The sequence below is a fragment of the Odontomachus brunneus genome, unplaced genomic scaffold (genome assembly GCF_010583005.1).
Source record: "Odontomachus brunneus isolate Ranch 3 - 2012 unplaced genomic scaffold, Obru_v1 Obru_scaffold_042, whole genome shotgun sequence".
NCBI lineage: Eukaryota > Metazoa > Arthropoda > Insecta > Hymenoptera > Formicidae > Odontomachus > Odontomachus brunneus.
Genome location: NW_022639492.1, coordinates 1,946,877 through 1,973,578, shown reverse-complemented (window position 1 = coordinate 1,973,578; position 26,702 = coordinate 1,946,877). Strand labels below are relative to the sequence as shown.

General features: G+C 41.2%; 2 protein-coding genes across 7 annotated transcripts in view; both read right to left on the bottom strand.

Annotated features, from left to right (window-relative positions):
- Window positions 1-26,702, bottom strand: part of LOC116844583 — a 414,325-nt gene that overhangs the window by 220,335 nt on the left and 167,288 nt on the right. The window lies entirely within an intron of this gene.
- LOC116844587 overlaps window positions 8,500-26,702 on the bottom strand; it is an 80,372-nt gene continuing 62,169 nt past the window's right edge. Inside the window, exon 3 of the mRNA XM_032816337.1 lies at window positions 8,500-8,869. Coding sequence (XP_032672228.1) covers window positions 8,670-8,869 — 200 coding nt within the window. The 3' untranslated portion in view covers window positions 8,500-8,669. The remainder of the gene's footprint in view (window positions 8,870-26,702) is intronic.

Sequence of the window (26,702 nt, the reverse complement as noted above, 5' to 3'; positions counted from 1 at the left end):
TCAAGAAATTCAGAGAGCATGGACCATGACTCGACATTGCAGAAGTATCCGACACACCCAATAGATAGAGACATATTCGCTAGGCGACGTAAGAATCGAATGAAGCGATCTCCTTTAATTGTTCCAGACCGCGTATCTTCGACGGCGCGGAAACTTTCAATCTCCAAACGAAAAGTCAGCCGTGGCGAGTACCGTTAGCCGAATTAAGATCAATTACGCGCTCCGGCTCAGGCGGCCGGTGCTCTCTGGAGCGAGGAAATTAATGATGCATCTCCTGACGGTCGGAATTGCTCGGCTCTGAAGGGAAGAACGAGCACGAGTCACGTTACATTCGTTACAGTCGCAGTGACGTGACCCGCGGCCGATAGAAGTCCCTTCATTCGACGAGAGATCGACCGCGGCAGAGCACGACGTCGGGGACGATGACGAAGATGAAAAAAAGATGAACCCGACGATATATCTGACTCTAATATCTGGAAGTGGAATGGGCGCTTTTATATCCCGTCGTTGTCGTACACGGCGTTCCAGAGATTTCACGACAGATCGTTGCCGCGAGCGATGCACACACGTACGTACATGTGTATATACGTATGTATGTACGAAAGGCAACAAACGTCGCAGTTTGACGAGGACCGTTCTTCTTTCGTGGGCTGGCACGCGCGTCCGTGACGTTCACGAACAACGTTCACGAACAATCCACCCTCGCCAATTCCACGCAGGCGGCGCGCAGCGGGTGAAACAACCGTTACTTCCGCACTCCGAAATCAACGACATAAATATATCCTCCTGTCATTTTACGTCGCTGCCTATTCCGCAATGCTGCTTCCCCTGAACCAGCTGACGCGGATATTTCGAATTTGATCGCGAGACACACGGCCAGACGTTACGTTATTTTTGTTGCCTATTATGCAGGATGTCTAACGATACACTCGTGTTGCGCGCAGGCAGAACACAAGATTCCTTCACCACGTCGCAAACAACCACGTAGAATCTTGAATTATTCATCAAAGAAGATTGGCGAATAATTACGCATGATATACGCCAGGTGAGCTGTGACGACGTAAAAAATCGTATAATAAAAATATCAAAACAGATAAATATCAAAACAAAAATATGAAAACAGATAAATATCAAAATGATTCGTTATCGAATCTCGACTTTCCGGCCTGTCTCGACGCTTCGCAACCGAACAATTGTTGCGCGCAATTAAGATTCGATAGATGGAGGTGAGTTCGTACTATTTGCCTTGCAATTTTATAGGCGACTCGGCCGACAGCAAATCCTTCGTTAAATCTCAACGCTTTGCGGAGATTCGCCTTGCGTTTCTACTCGACTCTAGCTTTAATCCGCGCACGTTATAGTCCGCGATTACACCGATGTGATTACTCTCATCGTCGGAATGGCATACATGCGTATCAGAAAACGTGCCGAACGGACGTGCACGCGCATACACACGCGGATATACGCATGAATCATATACGTCTAATGCGTCTAATGCATACGCAGATTAGAGGAAATTCGGTTTTCAGCGGCTGATATATAATGAAACTACATCCCTTCGATCATTGTATTAAACATACGAAATTCATGTCCACAAAGCCGCTATCATGATATGATTCAATATTAATAGGTATAAGCAACCATAATATAATGATTGGAACATTCACAGAGCAAAATTGCGGTTGAGCAGAAACGCACCGAGCAATTCACCTCTGCTTTATTTGCGAATGGTATTCCGATTTCACTATCGATGAAATCTCGCGGGATTACCACCTCTTTCCCCGGATTTCTCCGAGTTACTTCGTCACCAAATAGTTGATCAATTTATATAATTGAAATTTTTAAAAGCGCTAAGGTTCATATTGATGTTGTCACACTGAGAAAAAAATATATGATATTTGGAACTATAATATAATGGCATAGTAAAAAGATTATAGTTAGGAATATCATTTTTATAGTAAATGTCACCATAATGTTTGTAATATTTACAATATAAATATAGTATAACTGACCTATGTAAAACTTTTACCAAAAATTATAATTATTTGAAATAAAAAACATAGTAAGATAGTAAATATTGAATGGTAAGAGAAATTAACTATTTTATATAGTCAATATAATTACAATACTTGGAAAATATGGATACATGTAACTATATTTCCAAAGCGTGCTTTACTATACACATAGAGTAATAAGATGGTAACTATAAATCTGTATTCATTTTGCTATATCTTCATATTTGGATAAACTATAAATATATGTTTGAGACCAAAACGTACTATAAAATATAGTGAGATTATAGTTATTCCAACTATTTTTTTTCTCTCAGTGCACTTGAGACTTGTGTCACTTGCACTCAGGCTTTTATTCATAGTTAGATCCAAATTTTTCAGTCGAATTGTAAGATATATATGACATTGTATCTGTAATCACGATTCAACTGAAAAACTTTCACTTAACTCTGAACTCAAATCTGAGTATCTCACATGGGAGGAGTTTCAAGTAACGACTATTAATACCGGCCTAAGAGTCACCGCAGGTCGATGATAGTCGCGAATAATTATTCACGAGGGAATAGTAATGCTGTCCAAATATTGCATGTACCGAGACATTTGTGAATCGACCGTGTATCTTAATTCTGTGAGCTCTAAACGGAGAGAATATTGTAGTAGAAATTATAATGCAATTTTAGTCCGAGAATAGACTGGCACTATTACGAAAATTGTAATAAAACATAGTAAAAATAATTATAAATGTAGAAAGAGTTATCATGTTTATAGTCATTTCTACATTTTTATGTTTTATTGTGTGAGTCTATTCCCGAATTACTAAAATTGCTTTGTAATTTTTACTACAATATTCTCTCTGTGTTATAATATTAGCTCCACTTCTCCCAGACTATGAAAATTGATCTGACGTTTTGAACGCAGTGTTACGAACAATGTTGCCTCAGCCAGAAGTTGGAAACTTGCACAAAAAGGATTTATCGTAAAAAAGCTACGAAATTTTGTAATTTAGAGGAAAATATCGTTCTTTACATTTTGCTGTTTTTTCGTATTAAATGTTTGATTTATATCTTAAAAATTGAAATCTTTTGTTGTTTAAAAGCTCACAATATTCCCCTTAGCAGTAAACTCTACTGATAATTTATTTCTGCACCACCATTTGAAAAAAATGATAAAATTGAAAGAAATTTATATTAGAGAAAGCTGTGACATTCTTTCTATATTGGACTTTTTATATTTGTCGCGTTAAGTGTCGCCGTAACCAATTCTCCTTTCAAATTTCGTGATTACATAATTATTTTATGCAATCAAAATTCGACGAAGTGAATAAATAATGTGTGGATAAATACGAATTATTCCTCACAGAAATCGAAACAGGCGACTCGATCAACAATGAGACCTTTATAAAAAATCTCCGAGGTTTACGCCGGATGCAGCCGACGCGATATAGTCGGCTATATACCAGGCATACAAAAAGTATCGTCGTAGTAAAGTAAAACGTTTAAGATGTATGCGCAACTGTGAAGAGTCCTTCTGAAAATTTTTGCAGTTCGGCTCGACAATCTCGACATTCGACGCGCATTCGAGTTTTTCTCGAAAGCGACGCTAGTCGTTTTAATAGTTTCTGTCAACTTTGTTGCTCGTTGCGCTCGTTGCGAGTGGATGCAACATTTTTCGCGTTTTGTTTGTACTCAGCGGAAACGCGAATTTTATTTTATTTATCCGAGACATGCTGGAAGGAGAGGTCGCGGCGACTCTCAGAGGACCCTTTGCTTTCGCGTTACGAATGTAACGACGTCGATGGAAACAGCAAACCGGCAAGTGTGACATCGCCACGTACGGTAATTGCGAAATAAACAAAAATGAATTCTCAATAAAGTATAATAATAATAATAAATAGTAATAATAATATAAACTATATAAAATAATAATAAATAATAAAACAACTGGCTCGCGGGTGATTAGATTTTTCTCTTTTTAGAGATACACTAGAAAACCTAAAATTTAATTAGTCCAAGAACCTTTGAGTACCACGGAGATAAAACATAATTTTCTTTCATATAAATTCTCTTCAATTTTGCTGTTCAAGTTTTTTTATTTTAGTTGCTCAGGAACAGACTGTCGGTAAGATTTATCTTGCTAAGGAATATAGTAAATTTCGCTAGAAATGTAACAAGTGTTGTAACAGCATATATTTCAGTTCCTAAAGTATAAGTAGCGAATATGAAACAAAAGAATAGAGAAAGTTATACTGCAGATTATCGGTTTATTCTTCCGAGTTACAAAATCCTATATGGTAATTTTTATTGTGTGTACAAGTTTTCATTGTGCATTATTATCTTCAGATATATTACGATCTCCGTGTTCTCCTTTTCGTTCTCGGAGAACGATATCACTGTCGTCATTGCACGCACGATCCGCTTTTGCTCTAATTTCGAGCGTGCGTCTCTCATGCTGTCGCGCACGACTCCCGCACCAAGATATATATTCAATTACCACGGAGAATTGCCGGAGGAAGAGGCCGCGAGGAAGGTCGGTAATCCGCCTTAAAATGTACACAGACCGAGCGCTACCGTGACGCGGCGATAAATTCAGTTTACGGTCCCGGCAAGTTCGCGTCAAAGCCTTCGCCGCGGCAAAAAGAAGAACATTGAACGGGGGCGAGGTGCTCGATGGGGGCTTCTCCCTCTTCCTCTCTCCACTTCTCTCTCTCTCTCTCTCTCTCTCTCTCTCTCTCTCTCTCTCCCTATTCCCTGTCTCGTCGCAGACTCCGCCGCAAGGTAATCCAAAGTCCGCGGCGCGATAAGTCAGTGGGTTAAGACCCTTTCTGCGAAGTGGAAGCACAAGGAAAGGGTTAAGAGCTGCCGCCGCCGTCGTCGCTACCCTTGGCTTCAGTCGAGGACTTTCGCTCTCGAGTGGCCGCGGTCATTACGAAAATCAATGGTTGGAGAGCGTTGGATCGCGTACCGAGGACGGTAGTTTGTAATTTCGTCTCTTTTCTACCGCGGCGCATTTTCAAGAACGGCCGACTAACCGGCGATCTCGTCCACGTGGCGCAGGACAAAGCGCAGAGAGAGCCACCCTCGCGAGAGAATCCCAAGGCGCTATTAAATCCGCGGCGTCCGCGCGAGCGTCCCGTAACGCGATTAGCGATAATAACTGTAATACGCGAGCTTAATGAGCGAACTGTACGCTGGTTCTTAACTTTCGGCGCCGCTCAAAAGAAGTTTCGGATCGCTTTACGAGCGTTGTATATTCTCAGATTTCTGCAGAGACAGAGAGGCGCGCACTTTTTGACAAGCTTATAGTATAACATATGTATAATATATGTATCACTCGATATATTAAAAAAATTAGTACGTAGTAATATAAAATTTAGAAATTAGTAACCTAAAGCACTAAAATAAATTTTTTGTTTACTCATGTAGAAAATTTCGTGTGCGATTTAATTAGGATTCAATTTAATTTTCTAAATAAAAAAATAATAGTCTCTGTAATTGAGAAAAATTAAATTGAAAGAAATTACGTTAAGCCGAATTAAGTTAAAAGCGTAATATCTCAAACACGTGATTCTAAGTGGAAACCTCAAACTCCATTTAATCAATTAAAAGTTTCCCAAAGACTTGATCAAAATACATGACGACATTTTTTTCAGCGCATTTATATTTTATAATTCTAAATATTTAAAAGGACTACTTAAAAGATATAGATAGTCTAAAATATTTAAATCGTTTTTTTATTTTTTACTATATGTGTTTTTTGTTTTACTATGTGTGCTCGCATATATTTGAGCGTGTGTATGTGAATTTAACGATTGGTGTAAACAAAGTATTCCCTATGTAATTTCGTTGGTCTTGATATCTATATTACTTTGGAAAAAGCCTTGGGAAATTTCTATGCGAATATTAGATCTATGCGCGACAACTGGAAAACTTTTCCCACAGTCAACCCTGCATATTTTTATGCAATTGTGTAAAGTAGATTTGGCTTGTTTATATGCATATGGAAAGAAAAATAATTGCTATCACTCGTATATGTCACTGATTCCTTGTGACAAGTTGATTCTTTTGAAAAAATCGCAATGGAAATGTATTCGCCTTTCATATCTCGGTATATGGAAGCTTAATAGTGCTTGCTAATGAATCAATTCCTAAAGACAATTCCAAAACATCCAGCGTTCTAAGAGCCACTACATCGAGATACTACCCGCATCCTACAAGACACGACACCGACACGACATCGAGACTCACCAGGAACTCGCCGCTGCCGAGGCTCTGCTGCGACCCGTCCGGCGTGACTGCGAGGTCCGCGACGATCGACGTGGAGAAGCTCCTCCTGGCCTGATGGTGGCACTTGTGCGGGCCGAGATTCCGCTGCGTAGCGTAGCCGGACACGTCGCTCTCGTTCAACTTGGACGTCCAGATCTCCTGTTCGCGTTGCGGCGATTGGCTAATGGTGCGGTGTTTGGTGAACCTCGAGATCCGCTCGGTCTTCACCCAGTCGTGGTTCGGCCGGGGCTGCCGTGTGATCGTCTGCAGCGACTTCATGGCGTTGAAGCGCGAAAAGCCGTCCTCCATCGCGGCCGCCCACAGGTGATCCGGCAGGTCCCTGGAGCCGCACTGCGTCTCCACGGACTGTCGGTCCGAGGACGAGCCGAGACCGGAGGTGGTCGGGGTGGTCGGGTAGAACCTGCGATAGGTGTCCTTGGAATCCTCGATGTCGGTGGAGTAGAAGTCGCCGTCGCGCGACTCCAGCGAACGATTGTTCTCATGCAGGTTCAGGGACGAGCCGATGCCGGTCGAGGTGGTCGAGGTGCGGCAGAAGCGCCGCTCGTTCGCCGATGTCCATATCTCGTCCGTGATCGAGGAATCAATCCCCGAGGTCGTGGGCGTTCTGCGAGCGGGCGAGCGAGCTTTTCTGTAGCTGTGGCGTATTTCCCGACGCGTAATGAACGGCGAGGAGGGGGCTGGGATCGTTTCTTTCGCGTTCAATTTTATAGTGGTACGCTCTCGATTCCGCGCTAATCGTTTCAGTCTTCTTCTATAAAAGGGATGCTGAGATGCGCGCTCGAGAGAGAATGTATGTGTGTGTATGTTCACATTGACGTGTTCGCGATAAAAGTCGGAAGAACCAAGCGGCGATCGTCTCCCTCGAGGAAAGAATTTCGCCCGAGTCCCTCATTAAATCTCTAATTAAGCTTCCATCGGAAAAGGTACAAAGGTACAAAGAAAAGCGAATACAAATTAATCAACACAAAGACGGGATCGAAGGGCGATCCGCGTTCATTTCAGGACTCTCGACGCTGTCGACAAAGGCGAGACAAATTGAAGCGCAATTTCCTTTGATATTCGCGACGGTAAGTCGAGCGGGGTGACGATCGAACCGCGACGAAGTCGGAAAATAAAAAGCAGCATTTCCCGCGACTCCAAACGAGAATCGGCTCTCGTTGACGCGTCCGCTAACTCGCGCAAGAAAGTTTCTGCGGAATCAAAATCTTCAGGGGCTCGCCGTCAGTGACACTGGCTCGAATAAAAGTTAAAGTCGCAAAGTTGACGAACGACAGCGTCGACGATATCGCGGGGTTGCACGATTCGATTCGACGTCGATGGGATGAGGAGGACGGATATACAGAGTGTCTGACATAAAACGTGCCAACGCGCGCACTGGTATGCGGCTAGAGTTATCAAACTGAACCAGAAAATCTAACATTTTGCGAATAACCGCAATTATTGAATAATTTTCAAAGTACCTTCACGCGTACACAAATAAAATAAAAATAAATTCGTAACATATATAAGAGATAAAAAAGAAAATAGAACAATTTGAAAAGGAATTTCAAATACAAATAAAATATAAATAAAAGATTTAAAATATAAAAAAATGGTGAATATGTTATATAACATATAAGATAATAAAAGAGAGTTCAAATATAAATAAGATATAAATAGAATACTTAAAATATAAGTAATACATAAAATAAAAAAAAGATAACAAATTAAGGCGACACGTCGACGTGGTCCTCAATTATAAACATTCCTCAGCAATATTTCCTATTACTTGCTATATTAATATTTACTATAAAAATGTGTAGAAGAATTCTTCATTCGATTTGATGAATTCTACCTGTACACGCGCGAGCTTTGGCGCGTCTTATGTCGGACATTCTGCATGCGTATACCTATGAGTGAGATTCCTCTCCCTCCAGAGGTCTTCGGGGTTTGCGGACGCGTGGCTGCTGGCAGAGGAGGTCGCGAGGGTGGTGTGTTGGTTCGCATACGAGCATCTCTGCGGGAATCCCATCCCTTCGTCAAGGCCAGCCGCCCAGAGCGATTCGAGGGGCAGGTCGTGGGCGCCAACAGGGGTGCCGACGCCCTTACTGCCCCCCGGGCCTGCCCCGTGTTTCCCTCCGTTCGCGGAGGGGAACACTCTCTCGGCACCTTGAAGGACGCAGCACATGCTCGTGCTACCTCCCGTGCCTCCGACGCCACCACCCTCCTCCGCCTCCGACCCCCTGGAACCAGAGCTTTGCAGGCAACCTATTGTGACCGAGCTTTTGACCTGGCGCCAGGCCTCGACCCTTTGTTCAGGGGGGCTGACGAGCCTTCCTTCTCCCCCGGCGGTCGGCTCCGCTTCTCTCGGTAGGCCTGGCAGGCCCCGAACCCTTCAAGGCCGACCCTTCATCCCTCCCACCTCTTTGCTGCGCCTGCGAACGCTCTCTCGGTCCGCCCGCGTGCCCCGCGCGATCCAAGATTTACGAGCGACGGTCAATGTCGTCGCGATGTTCCAGCGCTGCGTCCTGTGGACCGGGGATGGTGCGGACGAATCGACCTTCGAGGGGACCTCCGAGAGTATTATCCGGCGCACTGAAAGTTAGCGGTTTCGACGCTGTAGCTCGCGGACAGAGAGTCTCTATGTTGTCATTGCAGACTTTTCGCGGGAGATGAAGGGTTGATGGGGTGGTTCGTGATGGGACATGGAAAAATTGCAGGATACACTTATGCGACAATTATATATACGCGAACCTTTTATTCTCACGAATGTCGCAGAATTTCGAACATATAAATACGTTGCTGCTCGATACCTATCCAGATAGACTCAACATTGTCACGACATGAGACAAACGATGATTGAAACTTTACAAATCTTTTAATTACATTCATAGAACAAATATATTACTGCATTAAATTAATTGTACCGAATTAGTAATTAAATTTATACATCATAGAATGATGTGAATTTTTTATAATATTGATGCAGCAACGAATTGGCCAAGAATCATTCTGAGATCAGTATGTTATATTTTATGTGTAAAATGAGTAATTTTTTATCACTTCTTTTTCGTATTTCTACATTTTGGAAAAAAATATGTAAGAAATAAAAAGTATTCATTCATTAGATGCTATATAATAACATATTTATTTTTACTCTCTCTCTCCCTAATATTAAATTTTTTTTTAAACAAGACAGTAATTTTCTTAGTTTTTTATGAAAGCAATTATTTTATTTAAGTAAAAAAATTGAAATTTTTAAGTAAATATATATGTTATTCAAGTAATTTAATTTTTGAATTATTCTTTTCTTACTTATGGAAGTAAATATATATTAACACCCATCGAATAGTTTTTATTTTTTCTGATATTTCTTCTCTCAGTGTATTTCGTCGTTTTATGCGATGAATACGCCATGTGAATAGCGCCACGTGAAACATTGTCAAGGGGTACAATCTTTCCACATCGCGTAGTACAAAACGTAAAGTCGCTGCCAAATTTACATACACCTGTCCATCAGCGCAAGCACGCGAAGGCGGACGTGCACGAGACGGAGCGGGTTCGAAATTCAGTGCAGCGTCCATTTCGCCTATGATACCTTCCGCGCTGCGAGTGCGTTCCTCTTTTTTCTTCTCTCTCTCTCTTTTTTCCGTTCATTCGTCAGGCCGCGTCCTGCACGACCGCGGTGGCGCGACGTTAATGAAGACTAACGAGAACGCGAAAGCCGGGAATGTAGTCCGGTCGATCCACCGGCGAATACGTGCGGATCGATCGCGGGCGAGCAAGCGAGAGATGAGCGACCAGCTCGTCGGTGATGCTGCTGTTGGTGTCGGAATTCGACGGTGGCCATGGCCATTATACCGTACGAGCAAATTGAAAGCCGCGTAATTCGTTATTTACCGACGCGGCTTTGTAATTGACCCGGCGCGGCGCGGCCGATGATTTATCGCGATCGTCGGGACCCTTTTCGCCGGGGCCGATCTGTCCGCCCGTGTCGGCTGTCCCCGACGTAGATTTACGAGCGATACCGTCGAAACGTCGGCGGAAACATATGGTGGTGGCGACCCGGCCGGACGGTGGGCTGCGCTTGACGAGAGTCTGGTACGTCTTGTTACGGGAGTTCACACGGAGTTGTCAAAACGGTTCGCGGCACGTTTAATCGGCCGGTTGAGCTCTCGCGGATTTATCTCAGTCCTAGATCGTGTCTTCGAATAGAACGGGCCAATGTCCGGGATTTATAATTCGACGCCGAGCGCCTCGATCGCTCGATCAAGCGGAAACAGTTAGCTGACGCGGCAAGGTCGACGTCCAGGCATAAAAAGTGACAGGCAAATACCAGGACAAGTGTCTTTCGTGATTGTCACGACGTGAGACAATCGATATAATGGAAACTTTACAATTTTTTTTTACATTTATGAGAGATTAAATTATTAAATTAATCATTTATGAGAAATACAATATTGAATTAATCATTAAATCTACATCGTACAATAATGTAAATTTTGTATTAGATTGATGTAGTTGACAATAAATTTACTGCAATAAAGTTACATGCAGATTTTCATATCACATCTTGCATATGTTGTTTTGAACAAATTTTCACTATTCTCTTCGTATTTCGTAATTATCTCTTTGATGAATTTATATAGAAAAAAATAAAAATGCTCGAAAATAATAATACTTGAAACATTTGAACTGTTTGCTCGATAAAAATTTTTCTTGTTGCCAATATTGTTAGAGACATTCATCTGTCAAACTTTACATGCTTCAGCCTGTATATGAAGCATCATTATTTATTACTCAATACAATTTTTTGCTATTTATTTTTTTTTCTGAATATATCACATGATTCGAAACAAACGCGCTCCCAACGACGCGTTCCTGTGTTTCATATCATGCGAATCCGAACCGAGGTTTCCGCCCTTCAATGCGACATCGCTAGTTAAACGATAAATAAGCCAATCACGTCGCGACTTCCCTTCAGGAATATTGCAACGGCAGGGGCGTGATATTTGCACGATCAAATTAGTATCTTGTTTACCCTTTAAATGCAGTTCGCTCTCTCACTCTACAAATTAAACACGGCACGCTATCTCGATACGGCCCGGCTGTCGTGGACGCGCTAAACTCGGAAATAATAATTGGTGAATTCACGTATCGCATTTATCACGTGCACGTACGTTCGCGCTGCATACGGACGTGAATTAATACTCACGTGAGGAATTAAATGATAACGAAAAAAAAAGAAAATGTTGAACCCATAGATACACACAACACACACGGTGTATCTAGATCGAGCGTTTGCTTATAGGAAGAATGAGGGGGTTGAGGTGCATGTAGAAAAGAGTGTACTTGCACATATGTGGAGCAGAAAGAACATAAGGAGCACAAAACAGAGTGAGAGTCCTTTTCTAAGTGCAGTCTGGCCTTCACTCATTAACGATCGATCTAGATATAATGTATATGGTTGAACTTTCGCTGCGAGAGAGAGAGAGAGAGAGATTCTTATCGTTTGTTTGGAAAATCGACCGAATGTGCAGCGTAATTTTGATTTGCCGAGAGACGACGAAATCTGCGATGAAACTGCGACGAAATTGTCGCGATGGAACTCGCGACGTACGACGAGATTTCGAGCGAGTTTACGATAAAATTTGTCGCGGCTCGGCGCAACGCGACCTATTTTATTTAATCCCTCCATTCACACATACGCGACGCAACGTGGTGCGAAAGCCGGTGTGTTGTGTGTATATGCGCGCGCGCGAGGGTCTCTTGCGATATAACCCTTTATCGTGCGCAGAGCGCGCTTCTTTAAGGGATTTACGTAGGAAATCTCGTCGGACGCGAAACTTCGTCTCGAACGAGAACGAGGCGAGAGCTCAGTGCGAGTCTTCGCGAACGAATTTTCTGCCGCATCACCCGCGTCAAGATCACTCTCGACTCGACTCGCGATTTTGATATTTGAAAGTGTAACTGGCTGAGAAAGTGGGAGAGAACTCGCAGGATAACAACCCGGTTCTTCTTAACGCAGCTCCTCTCATTTCTCTTTGGGAGTGTATCGTAAAATAATATGCTTGTCTGCCTTCGTACGTAAGGCGCATCCTGAGAAAAAAATGTTTGATGTATTTGTAACTGCCATAAAATAGATCGCGTAAAGAAATAATTATTACAAATTATGGTTAAGGGAAAACTATTTTTTTATTAAGTTCTATTGTACTGTTATTGATAATAACCTTGTATGCATATTATTACTACCACTTTCTTGTTGGGACAACCAAAAAATATGATTGGAACTAAAAATAACTATAATCTTAGTCAGATCGACCACTTTTTTCTATCAGCGTAAGTCGTATCAATAAAGTATATTGTTAGCTGAGAAGGTAGACAATAATTTCCCAGAACTACAAAGTATGCGTCTCCCTTTGCACCTTCATTTATTCGCGTCGGGAAAGGTCCGTCCCAGCACGGAGGTAAAAACAAATATACATCTTTATAGTTTCGCGCCAAGAGGATCGCTCGCAGACTCGCGAGAGGCGGCGGATGTTTCTACATTTTCATAAAAATACTTTCGAATTCCGCTTGCGCGGCCGACCGTGGTCTCCGGAATTAATAAGAGGAGAAACGGTGAAGAAAATTCAAGTATCGCGCCGGACGGCGCGGGTTATATAGAGAAAGAAATAAGAGCTACTAAATATTTATAGAACTCTCTCGGCACACACACGGCGACGCAGGACGATTCTGTATCGACGCAATACGCGACACGCTTGCAAAAAGGTGGATACATAAATAAGCGGCAGGGGCTCTAAGAAATCGATGGAACGCGCGCGACGGGGCGTGAATGGATCCGCAAGGATCCGGATGCGTCGGATGCAGAGAGGGCCATCGACACGTGAATGTCTGTGTACCGAGCATTCTACGAGGAGAGAAGGTCTAATTGGTGATAAGGGGAAAGTTCCGCTTTATTTTCGGATATATTCGATTTTACAGCAACTTGCGTTGGAACTGTCACGTTTGCGACCAACTAGTGGCATTTTTAGCAAGATTAGTTGTGTACTGTCGATGTGCACTGAAAGAAAAAAATATCTAAAAAATAAAACGTTTTTTCGCAGTAGATACTGTGTGATAACATATATTCATTTATAATCGTCTCTATATATAACATATAGAATGTCTATTTATGTTCTTTGTTAACTCCTAAACCCTTTGACTGACCCTTTGATGGATTAAATTTTGCATAGTTACTCTCTGGCACTTCATGGAAAATATAGACTACAAAGAGAGGGAGAAAACTTGGATTATATCCTCTCCTTCTGATCTCATCTCCTTGACACTTTGTGATAATTTAAGTTTAGATGTTCTAGATGTGTAAGAAGCTCATACTGAGAGAATAAATGACGGATCTAACTAAAATTATAGTTACTTTTAGCTCCAACTATATTTTTGGCTGTTCTAACACGAAAATGGTAGTAGTAATGGTAACATGCATTTCAGGTTATTATTACCACATTACATTATTACATTATAATAGAATTTAATTTAAAAAATGGTTTTCTTTATCATAATATTTATACTTATAAATACCAAATATTTTTTCTCAGTACGGGCAACGCCGGGTGGTTTAAACCAGTGTATAAAATATTTTCCAAATAAGAAAATATATATTTTCTTAAAATCTTAGCTTTTCATGATTGCAACTGTTTATTCTACTTAAATCAAAGAATTTAGATTTAAGTAAATATGTTACTAGTACGCGCCGAGAGAATAACATGTGAGCCGAATGGTGGCGAGTCAAGCTGAACGGCTTGAAGTGCCGTAACTTTCCCTTTATAGAAAGTTGGCATAACTCCCTTGCCTGATAATGTATACGTGCTCTGTCCGGATATTCGTATTTCGATGGGAAGTACCATAGCGGCAACGAAGTAGTGGTGCACACGCATTTTCGTTCCTTTGAACTTCTACGAAAAACGAGCATTGCAATCCGTAATTACGATCCATAATAATAACGTGGACAGCGCACGAGTGTTCGCGCGCTCGGGCCGAGTAAACATGGAATTTAATATTGCAGGACCGCGGCGCGCATGCAACATTGCCGATATGAAATTTTCTCGCAACACCGCGGAATTTCCGCACGTATGTAAATGACCGCGGCGCTCGCGCACGGAAATTCCATTACAGAATTTCCCGCGATCGGCTTACACCCCGCGATCCGAGCTGTTCGCGGGGTTAAAAAAAGGAATTACCAGCCTGTGCGTAAAAGAGAGAGAGAGAGAAGACATCAAAGTGCCCAGCGCGATACTGTCGTTAAACGTCCGCGAACTGCATTACCGCGTTAACTGTATCTCGCAAAGTGCGTTATCGCGTCATTAACATTGACCGTTGTTTCCAAAGAAAGAGACAGTAAGTCAGAGAGGACCGAACGTCCCATGTCACAATTAATAAATATGAGCCAAGTGCTACTGCGTGCGCACGCGGATAATACAGAGAATATTAGTTTCTTTCATAGCAATTTTTCACGATTTTATTAGGCTTCTAGTAGCGCAGGAATAAACTGTCAGTAAGATCCATTTTGTTAAAAAAATCTAATAAATTTCGCTAGAAGCGTAGCAAATTTTTTGATAGCACATATCTCACACAGTTCCTAAATTGTAAACATATGATATGAAAGAATAGTTAATTGCTGCAAAATGTCAATCTATTCCTCGGTTAAAAGATTCACATTAGCTCAAGAGTAAACATTGATAAAAATAAGAGAGAGAGAGATTTTTTGCTTTACGTTTCTGATCCATGAAATTTCGCGTTTCCCGGGGCAAAAACGCGGGCGACATCTACAGCGAGATGTTCTATTAGATGTCTTAGAAAAGATCCTTTGATACAGAATACGATATGAATATACAACGTGTCCATAAAATTATGAAGCACGCGTTGACGAAGATAGAAAAATTACCTTCGGGCGATGCAAAAAACGCAATGAAAGAGAGAATAAGAGGCAGAAGGAGGGGAAAATGAGAGGGAGGGGAGAATGAGAGAGAGAGAGAGAGAGAGAGAGAGAGAGGCTGTGAGCAAGTGAAAAAAACGTCAAATTTACAAAGGCAGTCAGGAGTAGACGGAACGCGCGCCGTGGTAAAGAATACGGTAAAGTACGGTCGTCATTAAATATTTATAAAACGGTTGCGGGTTATAAGCAAAACGGAGTATATATATATCGGGTGACTTGTTCTGCGTCTCTCGTGTGTGTACCTCGTAGCCCCTGTTCCGCGCGCGTAAAACCATGATTTCCATTTAATGTCTCCATGAATACGCTCTCTTCCTCCCTCTCTCTCTCTCTCTCTCTCTCATGCGCGGTGGAAAAGCTGAATAGAGGAAGGGCGTGCACTCGCGAATCCGTCGCGCTTTTACATGCACTCTCGAGCGCGCCGACCGCGTACAACGGTGCATGTAGATCACACACGATGTCGGCGTTGCATTATTTCGACGCCGTAAACCGACGTCTAGACGCGGAACGGAGGTCGAGCGGGTTACGGAGGACGCTCGTAAAAGCCGGACGATCTGCGGCGTGGAAAAACTCGGCACTTAACGAAAGCGGAAGCGCGTCGTGAAGCTGCACCGCGATTTCACGTAATTCCGTCCCGCGAAGCGAGTGAACATGCACGCACCGTGGAAATGCGCGGAGCATCTCGGCGAGACCGATGACCGTTTGATCATTTATATTGGAGTTGTTATTAGCGACGAGATGATTTATAAATATGAAATTAAGAAAAATAATGAGGTACAAGTAAAAAGCTCCGTTGTGCGGAACGAAACTGTAACAAGGGCTAGGAAGCGTTTTATGTATACACTTAGAAGAAATCTTTAGTATTTGTAACTATAATTATACAGAGAAATAATTAATATAAATTATAATCAAGAAAATTACTTTTTTATTAAATTTCACTATAATGTTAGTAATAATAACCTTATATGTTACTACTGCCATTTTCGTGTTAGAACAACCAAAAGATCGGGGCAAAAAATAGTTGTAATTTTAGTTTGGTCAACTATTGTTCTCTCTCTCAGTGAAAATAACATATAATATTTAATCTCTTTCTTATACTATTGTAGTTCAATTATCCTCAAAATCGATGGCAAAATCGATTACATTTATAGATAATAGCCGTCAAATTAACGTGATAAAATCATGAGGAAAGGTAGACTAAACAGTTAATTTTACTGTTATTTATTGATTATTAAATTAAAAGTTTTCGAAATATTTTACAAATGTGCTTAATCGACTTCAAGGGTTACTTTATGTGGACGTGTCCTTTTATTTCACCGTACTTCGCAGGAATTTTGGGCATGCCCGAATTTCTCACCTATGACGAATCAATGGAGAGTTCCGCGGCAAGGAGCCAGGAGCTTTAAGGATCCTCAAGAATGTTCCGAGACTCAAAGGGTCAATGGAAACGCGTTTGCCAAGTAGCGGACATACGCGAGCATTGTTACCGCATTCGAAGGAGCGCGAAAATATAAGCCTCGAGAATACAAGCCACGGGAAATGTTTGAATTGAAATAGAGCCTAGTGTTTTTGCGTAATCGAAGCATATTGATCTGACGTTTTGATCGACGTAATACGTTATACGCGGTACAACAATGAAATCGGTCTTGCTAAAAACGGGCGTTCCGCGCTGAACAGGAGCTGCGAAGAAAATGGAACGACATAAAGCTCAATAAATTATCCACAGAACGGCGATAGTGGGCGCTGGAAAAACCAGCAGAATCGGGTCAAAGACGGAAAACGCGCGACGGCCGTCCCGGGATAAGTATTGTCAACGAAATTAACGAGACGCGAACGAGCCTGCGATCGGCACGCTTCATCCTCGCACTCGATATCAGCGACGCTCCGCGTTTTCGATTTTGGCGAGAGTTTGCTCGTTGATTTTTTCCTGCTCCCTCCTTCTCTCTTCCTCTCGTTGTCTGCCCTTTTTTTTATTTCTCGCGTCAGTCATTAATTGCCAACAGAACATGATCGATGTAGTTGTGCCACAGACAGGCTGACTTATCCGCGCATAAAAAAAGAAAAACGTCACTCGCGATCGGTTTATGATCGACGCGGGAGGCCCCGTCGAACCGGATATCGAGGATTCTTATTTATCGTTCATCTCTGACAGCTTAATAATATGCATTTCATTCGCGCGCGTCGCTGACGCTTGCACGTGAAACGGGTTTGGACGCGAAATAATTACATACCTTGTCGCTTACGACTCCAATTTGTAATGAGTTAATTGCAACGCACGGCTCAACAGTGGCGCATCGAAATTATCACGAGCGCCAAGTTATTCGGTGATGTTAATTGTATCTCGTTATCTTGCGAGCAACGCAGAAAGTGCATGACGAAGAGGGAGGAAGAGAGAAGAGAAAAGAGAGAGAGAGAGAGAGGGAGAAAAAGGGGACAGCAATGGTAACATGTAAATAAATTCTATATATATGAATAAAACACAGAATAGAGAATAGAGAATAATTACATTAGCCAAATGAAATCCGGTTTCTTTTAAAACTTTTAATCAACATAATGGCCTCAACCTTTTTCATTCCAGATTAGTATTAGCGAAGTGCGCGTCGCGCGTTTCGCATATGTGTAAAATGTAAAGTAAATATTCCAACGACGCAATGCACACGCAATACATATGTGATGTGATGTAAAATAAACAATTAATACTGTAAAAGTGTGCACACGGACAAAATTTTATAGTAAAAATTACTGTAGAATTTTAACCGAGGAACAGATCGACATTCCGCAGTGATTGGCTCTTCTCATTTGATACAATACTATCAGTATCTATACTAATAACAGTATAAACTAACAGTTTATATATTCCTTTTATATTTTACTGCTAGATAGTAAAATATAAAAAGATATTTGTATGAAAAAGAAATTGTAATATTCTCTCCGTATACATAACAGAATCGTATCGACTCGTGTCTACCATTGCTATAACCGTCGAGATCTTCACGTTCTTACTCGACAAAATGTAAATCACTATTTCATATAAAAGAAAAAGAATCCTGTCGATTTGGAAAGACGGGAGAAAACTTAAATTTATCTACTTCCTCTTTTCCGTGCGAGACACCCATCGAGACGATCGGTAATAGAATGATGACGAGACTTCAATTGAAATGAGAGGGGAGAGCGCGAGACGGCGACCCGTAATAAAGGTAATTTCCATGGAATTTCGTGGAATGGCCCACATAGAGGAGAATCGCGTGGTAATTTAGATCCCGCGGGTCCATGCCTCCCATGCATATATGCCGAGAGGAGGAAAAATATGATGTCCCAGGGATTCCTGCGGCTCGTGGCGACGAGCGAGCCTCTCGCCTTTTATCCTCTCTCTCTCTCTCTCTCTCTCTCTCTCTCTGTCTGTCTTCCTTCGGTCATTTTATTCTCTTTTCATCTACCTGCGGTCGCTAGATTACATTTTTTTAAAATAAAAAGAAAACGCAATATCGTCCAGTTTGTATCTCAGACTACAGATACATCATTAAGAGAAAGATCGTTGTCTCTTATAAATATTAATAGAATCGTCTTTATCCGCATCTTCGTATCTCGAAAGCCCGCCGGCGGAACTATCACGGCCGTTAAATGTCCCTCGCAGTATCCTGCAAGATTTACGCACTAACGCGCGATGCTTTTTCATTATAAAATATTTGTGGGTATTTATTTTTCATGCGCTTTAAATGCCTCACCGTGCGTATTGCACATGAGGGCTGCAAACTTTTTAGCAAATTTTCCCGAAGCGGCCGAAAATTTTGGGAAATTTCCCAGAGCCGGGACGCTGCGTCGGGAAGGTCTGCAGCTCCCAACCCTTCACGGGTTGATACTCATCGCGGGCTTCTTTTTAGTGGCGACACGACGCGGACGAGGAGGACATTTGTTTTCGCGTTAGAGCCGATGGAGAAGTTGTCGTAGTCACGACGCCGTGAAAAATACGGCTGAATATCTCGCTCACGTACCTCCCCCGTCCCACAAGTCGCACGTCGCCACCTTTTTATGGCCTGTCAAGCGTAAATCCCCGATGCTTCACGACGGCGCAATGAATGGGAATAGTGTTTAATGCCAAGACGGGAAATTTCGTCCCGCCGTGCGACACTTGCGCGTCATTCTCGTGTCGCGCTCATCTTGCAAATATCATCTAATAAGACGAATGTCCGATGCGACGATGTCTTTCGCTAGCGCGCCTAACGATCGGTTTTATCTATTCATGAGCTTTTTACACGGTCTCCCGAGAGCGATTCCAAACAGTGGTGTTCCACGGCCATGGAAAATCGGGTGCGACGCTCGGTCGCGTCTACACAGAAAAAGAAACTCGATTTGTGTAAGTGAATTTCTGTCGCTCGGGGACCAGACGAGAATTCGGCCGGAGAAACAGAAAGATTCCTGTAAAGACTTTCTATTGTTCGGTCAATTGTTCTCTCAGTTGTCTCAATTGAGTTTTAATGCGACTGAATGTTTAGACCAATGTTTTCCGTCGTGATGACACCGCAGAGAGATCGTTTCCCGTCACCGTGTATTTACCCAGATAGATAGATAGGGATGTACGTAAAAAAATTGATTACAACTTTAACTTTATTACATACAGAAAAATATCATTCTACTGCTTAGAAAAGCGATTATTTGTTTTATTTTCCTTCTTGTGAGTAATGATTATTTACAACGGAGAAAATATATTTATAATATATATATATATATATATATATATATATATATATATATATATTTATTTATTTATAATTTTTTAAGATTTATAAATATTATAATTTATTTATATATATTTATATAATGGTCTTCTTTAAAATATACTCATCGCAAATTTGAGAAAAGTACAACATCAAAGAACTTGAAAGAATTTGTTCTCTTCTCTAGAAAAATATTAAAACTTGATCGAAAAAAAAGATTGATTCGATTCTAAGTAAAAGCAAGCCGAATTTTTATTTTAATTTAATATCCTTGAAATTAAAATGCTGACTAGAACTAATTTAATATCCTTGAAATTAAAATGCTTACTAGAACTGAGAATGAATAAATTTAGTGGTAATGATACATTTATGATTGACTTGTAAGAATTATGAAATACTTGAAGCAAGTAACATCTACTTGAATCTAATATTTTCCTGTATGTAATTTATTTGTAAAAGTTATGTCTTCCATGATTGATATGGTATTCATATGTGTCACGTGGAATGACAGAAGACGAAAAAAAATATGGGGAGAATAGGTCAAAATTTCTTTGAAACAATGTCATGAAAATCTGAGTGCAAATTTTAGAGTAAAATAGTCTAACAAACATCAATCAACGAACAATCTAACGAACAATCAAACAATAAACATCAATCTAACAAACAATTTACATTATTGTATAGAAATTTGCATTATTGATAGAAATTTGATGATTAAGTCAACACAATATATTTGGCTCATGAATGTGATAAAATTATAAAGCTTCCATTGCCGATTATCTCACGTAGTGATAATCACGAAAGTCTGTCTGGATGCCTGGTTCCCATTTAATTACATGAACTAAGATCTTTTTCTGTGCACCGGCGACTTTTGCTTTGAGACCAGAGGCTCTGGCTTTTTGCCAGAGGACGAATCAAATGTGATCCCCGATGATCGAATGTTAGTTTTTATAACATAACAACATCGAAACTGAACGTCGCTTGCAAATAGCTCGTAAGTCGAAAAGAGTTGTTCGATAAATACCAATTTTCTTCGTTCTCCTTGTTTTATGTTTCTCTATTGGGAGAGAATTCGCGATAGCTAATACTTCTCCCTCCGACTCGAATAACTTAAAAATAGGACTGCAGGCCAAAGCGCTTTTAATCCAATGAACTGGATTTATCTTGGCATCGCGCTCGATATTGTTCGCGGAGCGTTATTCGCCAAGCCCCGTGGATTTTCGCGGATCCGCATCGATCAACCGACCGCGTCGACAGTGAATAATGAAAACGCGCTGGGAAAAAATGCGGCGATAAAAGCGTGTAAACTGGCGTCGTTGTTTTCCGGTCAGGGTATACGAGAGAGATCGTGTAAGTATGTGTCAGGATGTGCGCGCGCGTGTGTGTGTGGCCGCGCGCGTTTGCTGTAACACGCTCTTTAATTTGGCCGACGTTTAGCCCGCCGTTGGGAAAACAGTTGTTTCAATTTATTCGGTGCGGCGCGGCGCGGCGATACCTACGACGCTCGTCCGCATTGCGGCGCGGCAGGTGCGAAATGGAAGCAATTGAATCCCTTTAAATCGCTTTAATTGCACGTATCCGTCGTTACCGGGGTGCCCTGAAATAACAACGGCGCGAGCGACACTTCGGGAATATACAACACGCCGAAATTGCGAGCGGCGCGCAGTCGTTAAATTTTCCGTACTCGCGAAAGGCGCGACGATTACGTCGAATTACGCAAATCCGCATAATTGCGAGTCAGTGCACCCCCGGGGTCACCCGGCTAAACGTTACTAGAGGGATCCGGAGGCTAATAGCGCTGATACCGTGAAACACGAACGCCTGGCGCTCTTCCTGATACACTACTTATTTATGCGGTTATAAATCGTCAAGAGGGAGAAAGGGATAAAGCAACCTGAGGCAGTATCAAGTTTTATAAGAAAACTTACGAATAAAATTTTTGAAAATGTTTCAAATAGACGAAGTGGACAGACGTGAGCCAAATTCAAGTCGAAACGTCAAATGCAAAATCCGACCATGAAATGCAATGTTGGGCGTTAATTGATTAAAATTCTCTTTGACTAAAACAATCGGCAAATCAATAAACAATATTGATCAAAAGCGTCATGTATAAAATTACAAAGAAATTAATTATTAATCAGTGTATAATCAATCATGAGAGTTTGATTAACAATCACTAAATGGTGAAATTATTTGTGATTTTATATACATGACAATTCATTAATTTTGATTATTGATTTGTTTCAGTCAAAGCAAATTTTCATCGATCAGTGTCCAACATTGCTAAAATGTCGCACGAAGAAAGGGCGCTTCGATTACTTTCAACTCGAATAGAAAGATGACATTAATTCTTTGAGTCCTAATTTTTTATTGAATATTTAGTTTTATTTTAATAGAATCTTATTTTTTAATAGTCTTATTTTTTAATAAAAGATTATTAGATAGGTGTAAATAGAGTTTCAAAAATTTAATTTGAAAAGTGGTTCAAATGGAAAAATTTAAAAAGAAAACTTTATCATGAAAAATTCGAAATTAATGAAAATTTAATTTCTTTTTTCAAGGTAAGTAAATATCTATAATTACAGATAGCTTCACAAAAACGCTTCATTAAACGATGCAGGTAGATAAAGTACGATGTCTATATTTTTAGAAATATATAATATATCCTCAAGGATTCAAAGAGTTAAATATTAATCGCCATTAATTGCCGTTTTTTTGTCAAAATAAGTATATAATAATTATAAACAACTCCGAAAGCGCTTTACTGAACGATGTACCAGACAGATCAATCACAATATTTTTACTCTACAAAGTATGCTATATCCTCAAAGATATACGGAGACTCAGAGAGTTAAAAATGAATCGTGATCAATCACGATGCATATTTCTTCCTGTATGGAGGATACGTGGTGGAAGAAAATTTCACTCTGACATTATATATCAGATACACAGCGACGACGAAAAATTCCAAACACGACGGTATCGAGCCCATGTCGCGTCCGGGTAATGATCAGAGACCTGGAGAATCGATCTGGTGGAGACCTGGCGAAATAGAAGATCGTCAACGAAGAGGAGAGTAGTCGCGCGCACGAGCGCAGCCGTCTCTTATCTGCACGGCGATAAATGGCACGCGAAGCGATCTCGTAACCAGTTTTCCGGCCATCCCGGCGTATCCGGCGGAGTGGCCTGCGCTTTACGAGTTGCTTCAGGAATTCCGATAGCGCGGTGCGGCGCGACACAGCGCTTCGCCGAAAGCAAGACGAAAACTATAACGTTCGGTTCGCTGCTCGCGCGGAAAGAGAGAGCGCCCCGCTCGTTTCCGACCGTAAAAGCCAGAGCCCGCTCGGTCTCTACTGCTCATTGCACCCTTTCCATCCAAACAACTCTTCCCACTGCGCCCTTTCTTCCATCCTTCCGCGCACCCCCGTCTGTCTACGTAATTGAAAACGAATTGCCCGCAGCCGGTTAATTTAGCCGTTTTTCCGCTTGCGAGTTTCCTTCCGCGGCTCTGTTCGTCGTAGCGCGCGCGCGGCACGCGTTGTGTGTTTTATTGTTCTCCCGTGACTCTCTCTTTCTTCCTCTCTCTCTCTTTCTCCTCCTCGTTACATACCGCGCGACTACTACCGGCCGGTTACAGCCGTCGTGTAATCCGCGCCGACCAGATGCGACTTGCTCACATGGTGGTAGTTAAGCTCTTTCTCTCTCTTTCTCGTTCCGGTACGTACCCGTTTCCGCCCTCACCCCGGGTTTTCGCTACCGATATTGCCGATGACTTATTGCTAGTTTGCTTTATTAACGTAATATATTTTTCGCGCACGCGTGTATGCATCATGTTATATTGGATTTTTGAGCATGGTGCTCATTATTTGAGATTCGATCGATTCGCGCCGAACGTGTGTAAACGTTACAGTATTTGCGCGCCGGATTACAGCGCAAATATTAATATTATGCTGTTGTCGGAAAAACCGACGGGCTGTCGCTTCCTCGAGTGTGTAATTACATTAACATTTGGGTAATAGTGTTGCAATACATTGTAACACTACCAATGCTACTTGTCTTTTACAGAAGCACGAGATTTTATTTAATCGTCGAATGTTTATAGACGTGTCAATTAATAATATGGTCATTTATAATCATCATACTGAGAGAAAAAATATCTATGAAGTAAAAGATACGTATTCGGTGAATGCACGGAAAAGGCAGTACGGTTCACACGTAAATTTGGCTGTACCAACTAAATTCGAAAGTAAAATACGGAACAACTAATTATGTACGACCACAGAGAGAATTGCTGTAACCACAGAGCAATTGCTGAGTTGCCGGCGTTGCAGCTGTGACGTTATCTGGTTGCTCCAACCAGAATGTATCCATAGTAAATGTCACCCCACCCGATTTCTGGTTGCCACAACCGGATCACGCGCGACTAGATTGATGTAGTTGACGTACCAAAGTGGCTGAGTTATATTAACTATACACAAACAACCATCAGACGAAGATATCTGGGGGTGATCTTATTTAAATCTAAATTCTTTGGTTTGCAAATGGAATATTGTGGGATTCAACTGTGAGGAGTCGATATAAATTCAAATATTGCAAAAGTATACTGAGAGAAAAAATGATTGAACTAAAATTATAGTGATTGTTTCCTAACCATATTTTTGGTGGTTCTAATATGCTAGGTAAATGATAGTGATAACATGCATATATAAAGTTATCATTACTAACATTACAGTAGAATTTAATAAAAAATGGTTTTTAACCATAATTTATAGTGATTATTCCTCTATGTGATAACAGTTACAAGTACCAAAAATTTGTTCTCAGTATACTAGTCAAAAATGAGCCCACTGCACATGCTCTTTGGTTTATCACTAATAAATCCTCTACTATGACTTTGATATCCCAATGGTTAAAGAAGAAGTCACAAAAATATTATAAAATCTGACTTGATGAACACAAATGAGAGTCAGAGATCTTATGGAATATAAGACCAACCCAGAGATTAAAATAGAAAAATAGAAAAATAAATAACAAAAAGTTCAAGTAAACAATCAAGTAAATAATCGTTTTCGTGAAAAGCTGATATTTCAAGAAAATGTGTATTTTCTTATCTGAAAAATATTTTGTATTGGTATAAAAAATTAAATATGTTATGACAGAGTACCCATCAAATAAATATTTTTTATTCCTTAGATATTTTTTTTTCTCAGTGCATGGAATATTTTTTTGTAACCAAATTCATTATAAGACAGCTATACAAAATATAATTCTTTTTTATAACAAAGTATACAAGTGAATAACAAAGCAATAGCTGTACAGATTGGTTGCGCCCAATGACGGGATATTAATTCACGTCGCGTCGCTGATTCTGTCCGGGATTGAAATTAGGCGAGGCGTTCGTTTGTTTACGCAACGGCCGCTCAATTTCACTCGGGCGAGTGTAACGGAATTGCACACGAAGTTGAAATAAAGAGAAGTTCGTATTTCGCGGGAAAGATAATGCCGACGCGGTTCCTCCTCAGGAGGAACAAGTTACGTCCCTCCAGTCACCGCGCGCCGGCAACTGTTATCGCTGCAATTCCCAAGCTGCAGTTACCATCAATTGCGATAGTCAGCACTCTCTCTCGATACTGGCGGAAGCACGAGGAGGAGGAAGAGGAGATGCAGCACGCCGGGAGCGTTCAACGCGAACGATATTCTCTCACTACCGCGGAATCTCGTTATTAACGAATGGCCTCTAATTGACGGCGAATTAATAACGAACAGTCCGATGAGCGATTCCGGTGTCTTGTCCGTTTAAAAAATTCATTCCCTTCAATTCAACGCCAGCAAATGAAAGATTGGGAAATATCTTTCCGTTACATCTCTGGAGGGAAAAAAACCAGCAGTAGTGAAAAAGCGAAGAAACACGTGGTTCGAATTAGCGCCGCGAGACTCTGCAGAGGATTAATATCTTTATTATATAAATAATTCTCCGTCGTAATTTCGTTTTTCTCTCTCTCTCTTTCTCTCTTGTGCCTCTTATATACCGAAAGAAGGAAACCAGCATGGCTGTATACCAAGTCACCGTCGATTGTAATTGCTAATTAGAATTGCAATTTACATCTGCGGTTCCGCGAAAATGTAAATTTCGCTTTGAAATAAAATACTAAAAAGAAAAGGAAGAGAGAAGAAGGAAAGAGGGGGAAGAGAAAAATAAACAAAAAAAAATGAACGACAACAGTACGAGGGCTGCTTCGCACGAGTAACGAGACGGACGTACGGAGATATCACTTTCCACGTACACGGGAATGTTATTCCGGCAAATGCGCGTGTTTTTGAATGCAATCAAGTCGTTCGCACACGATTCACGTTGGGTAAATATGATCCAAAGCTCGTTTGCGCGCGGCGGAGTTGCAGTTTGCACAGAACGCATCGGAAGGGAATTTTTTCCCAATAATATCGATGCTCATATCGGCGGCGGCATTATCGCGCTCAGCTGAAACTCTTCTTTATTTAATCTATCTCCCTCCTCCTCTTTTCCCTCTCTTTCTCTTCTTTTCTCGTCGAAAAATTTATATAACATTTTACATAACATTATTTTTATATAACATTTTCTGTTGACCTAACTAAAATTATAGTTATTTTTTATTCCAATTATACAGGGTGTCCGGTAACTGATCGAGCAACCGCCGTGTACGAGCAGAACGGGTCAAAATAATCATAAAAGTTATGTACTATTTTA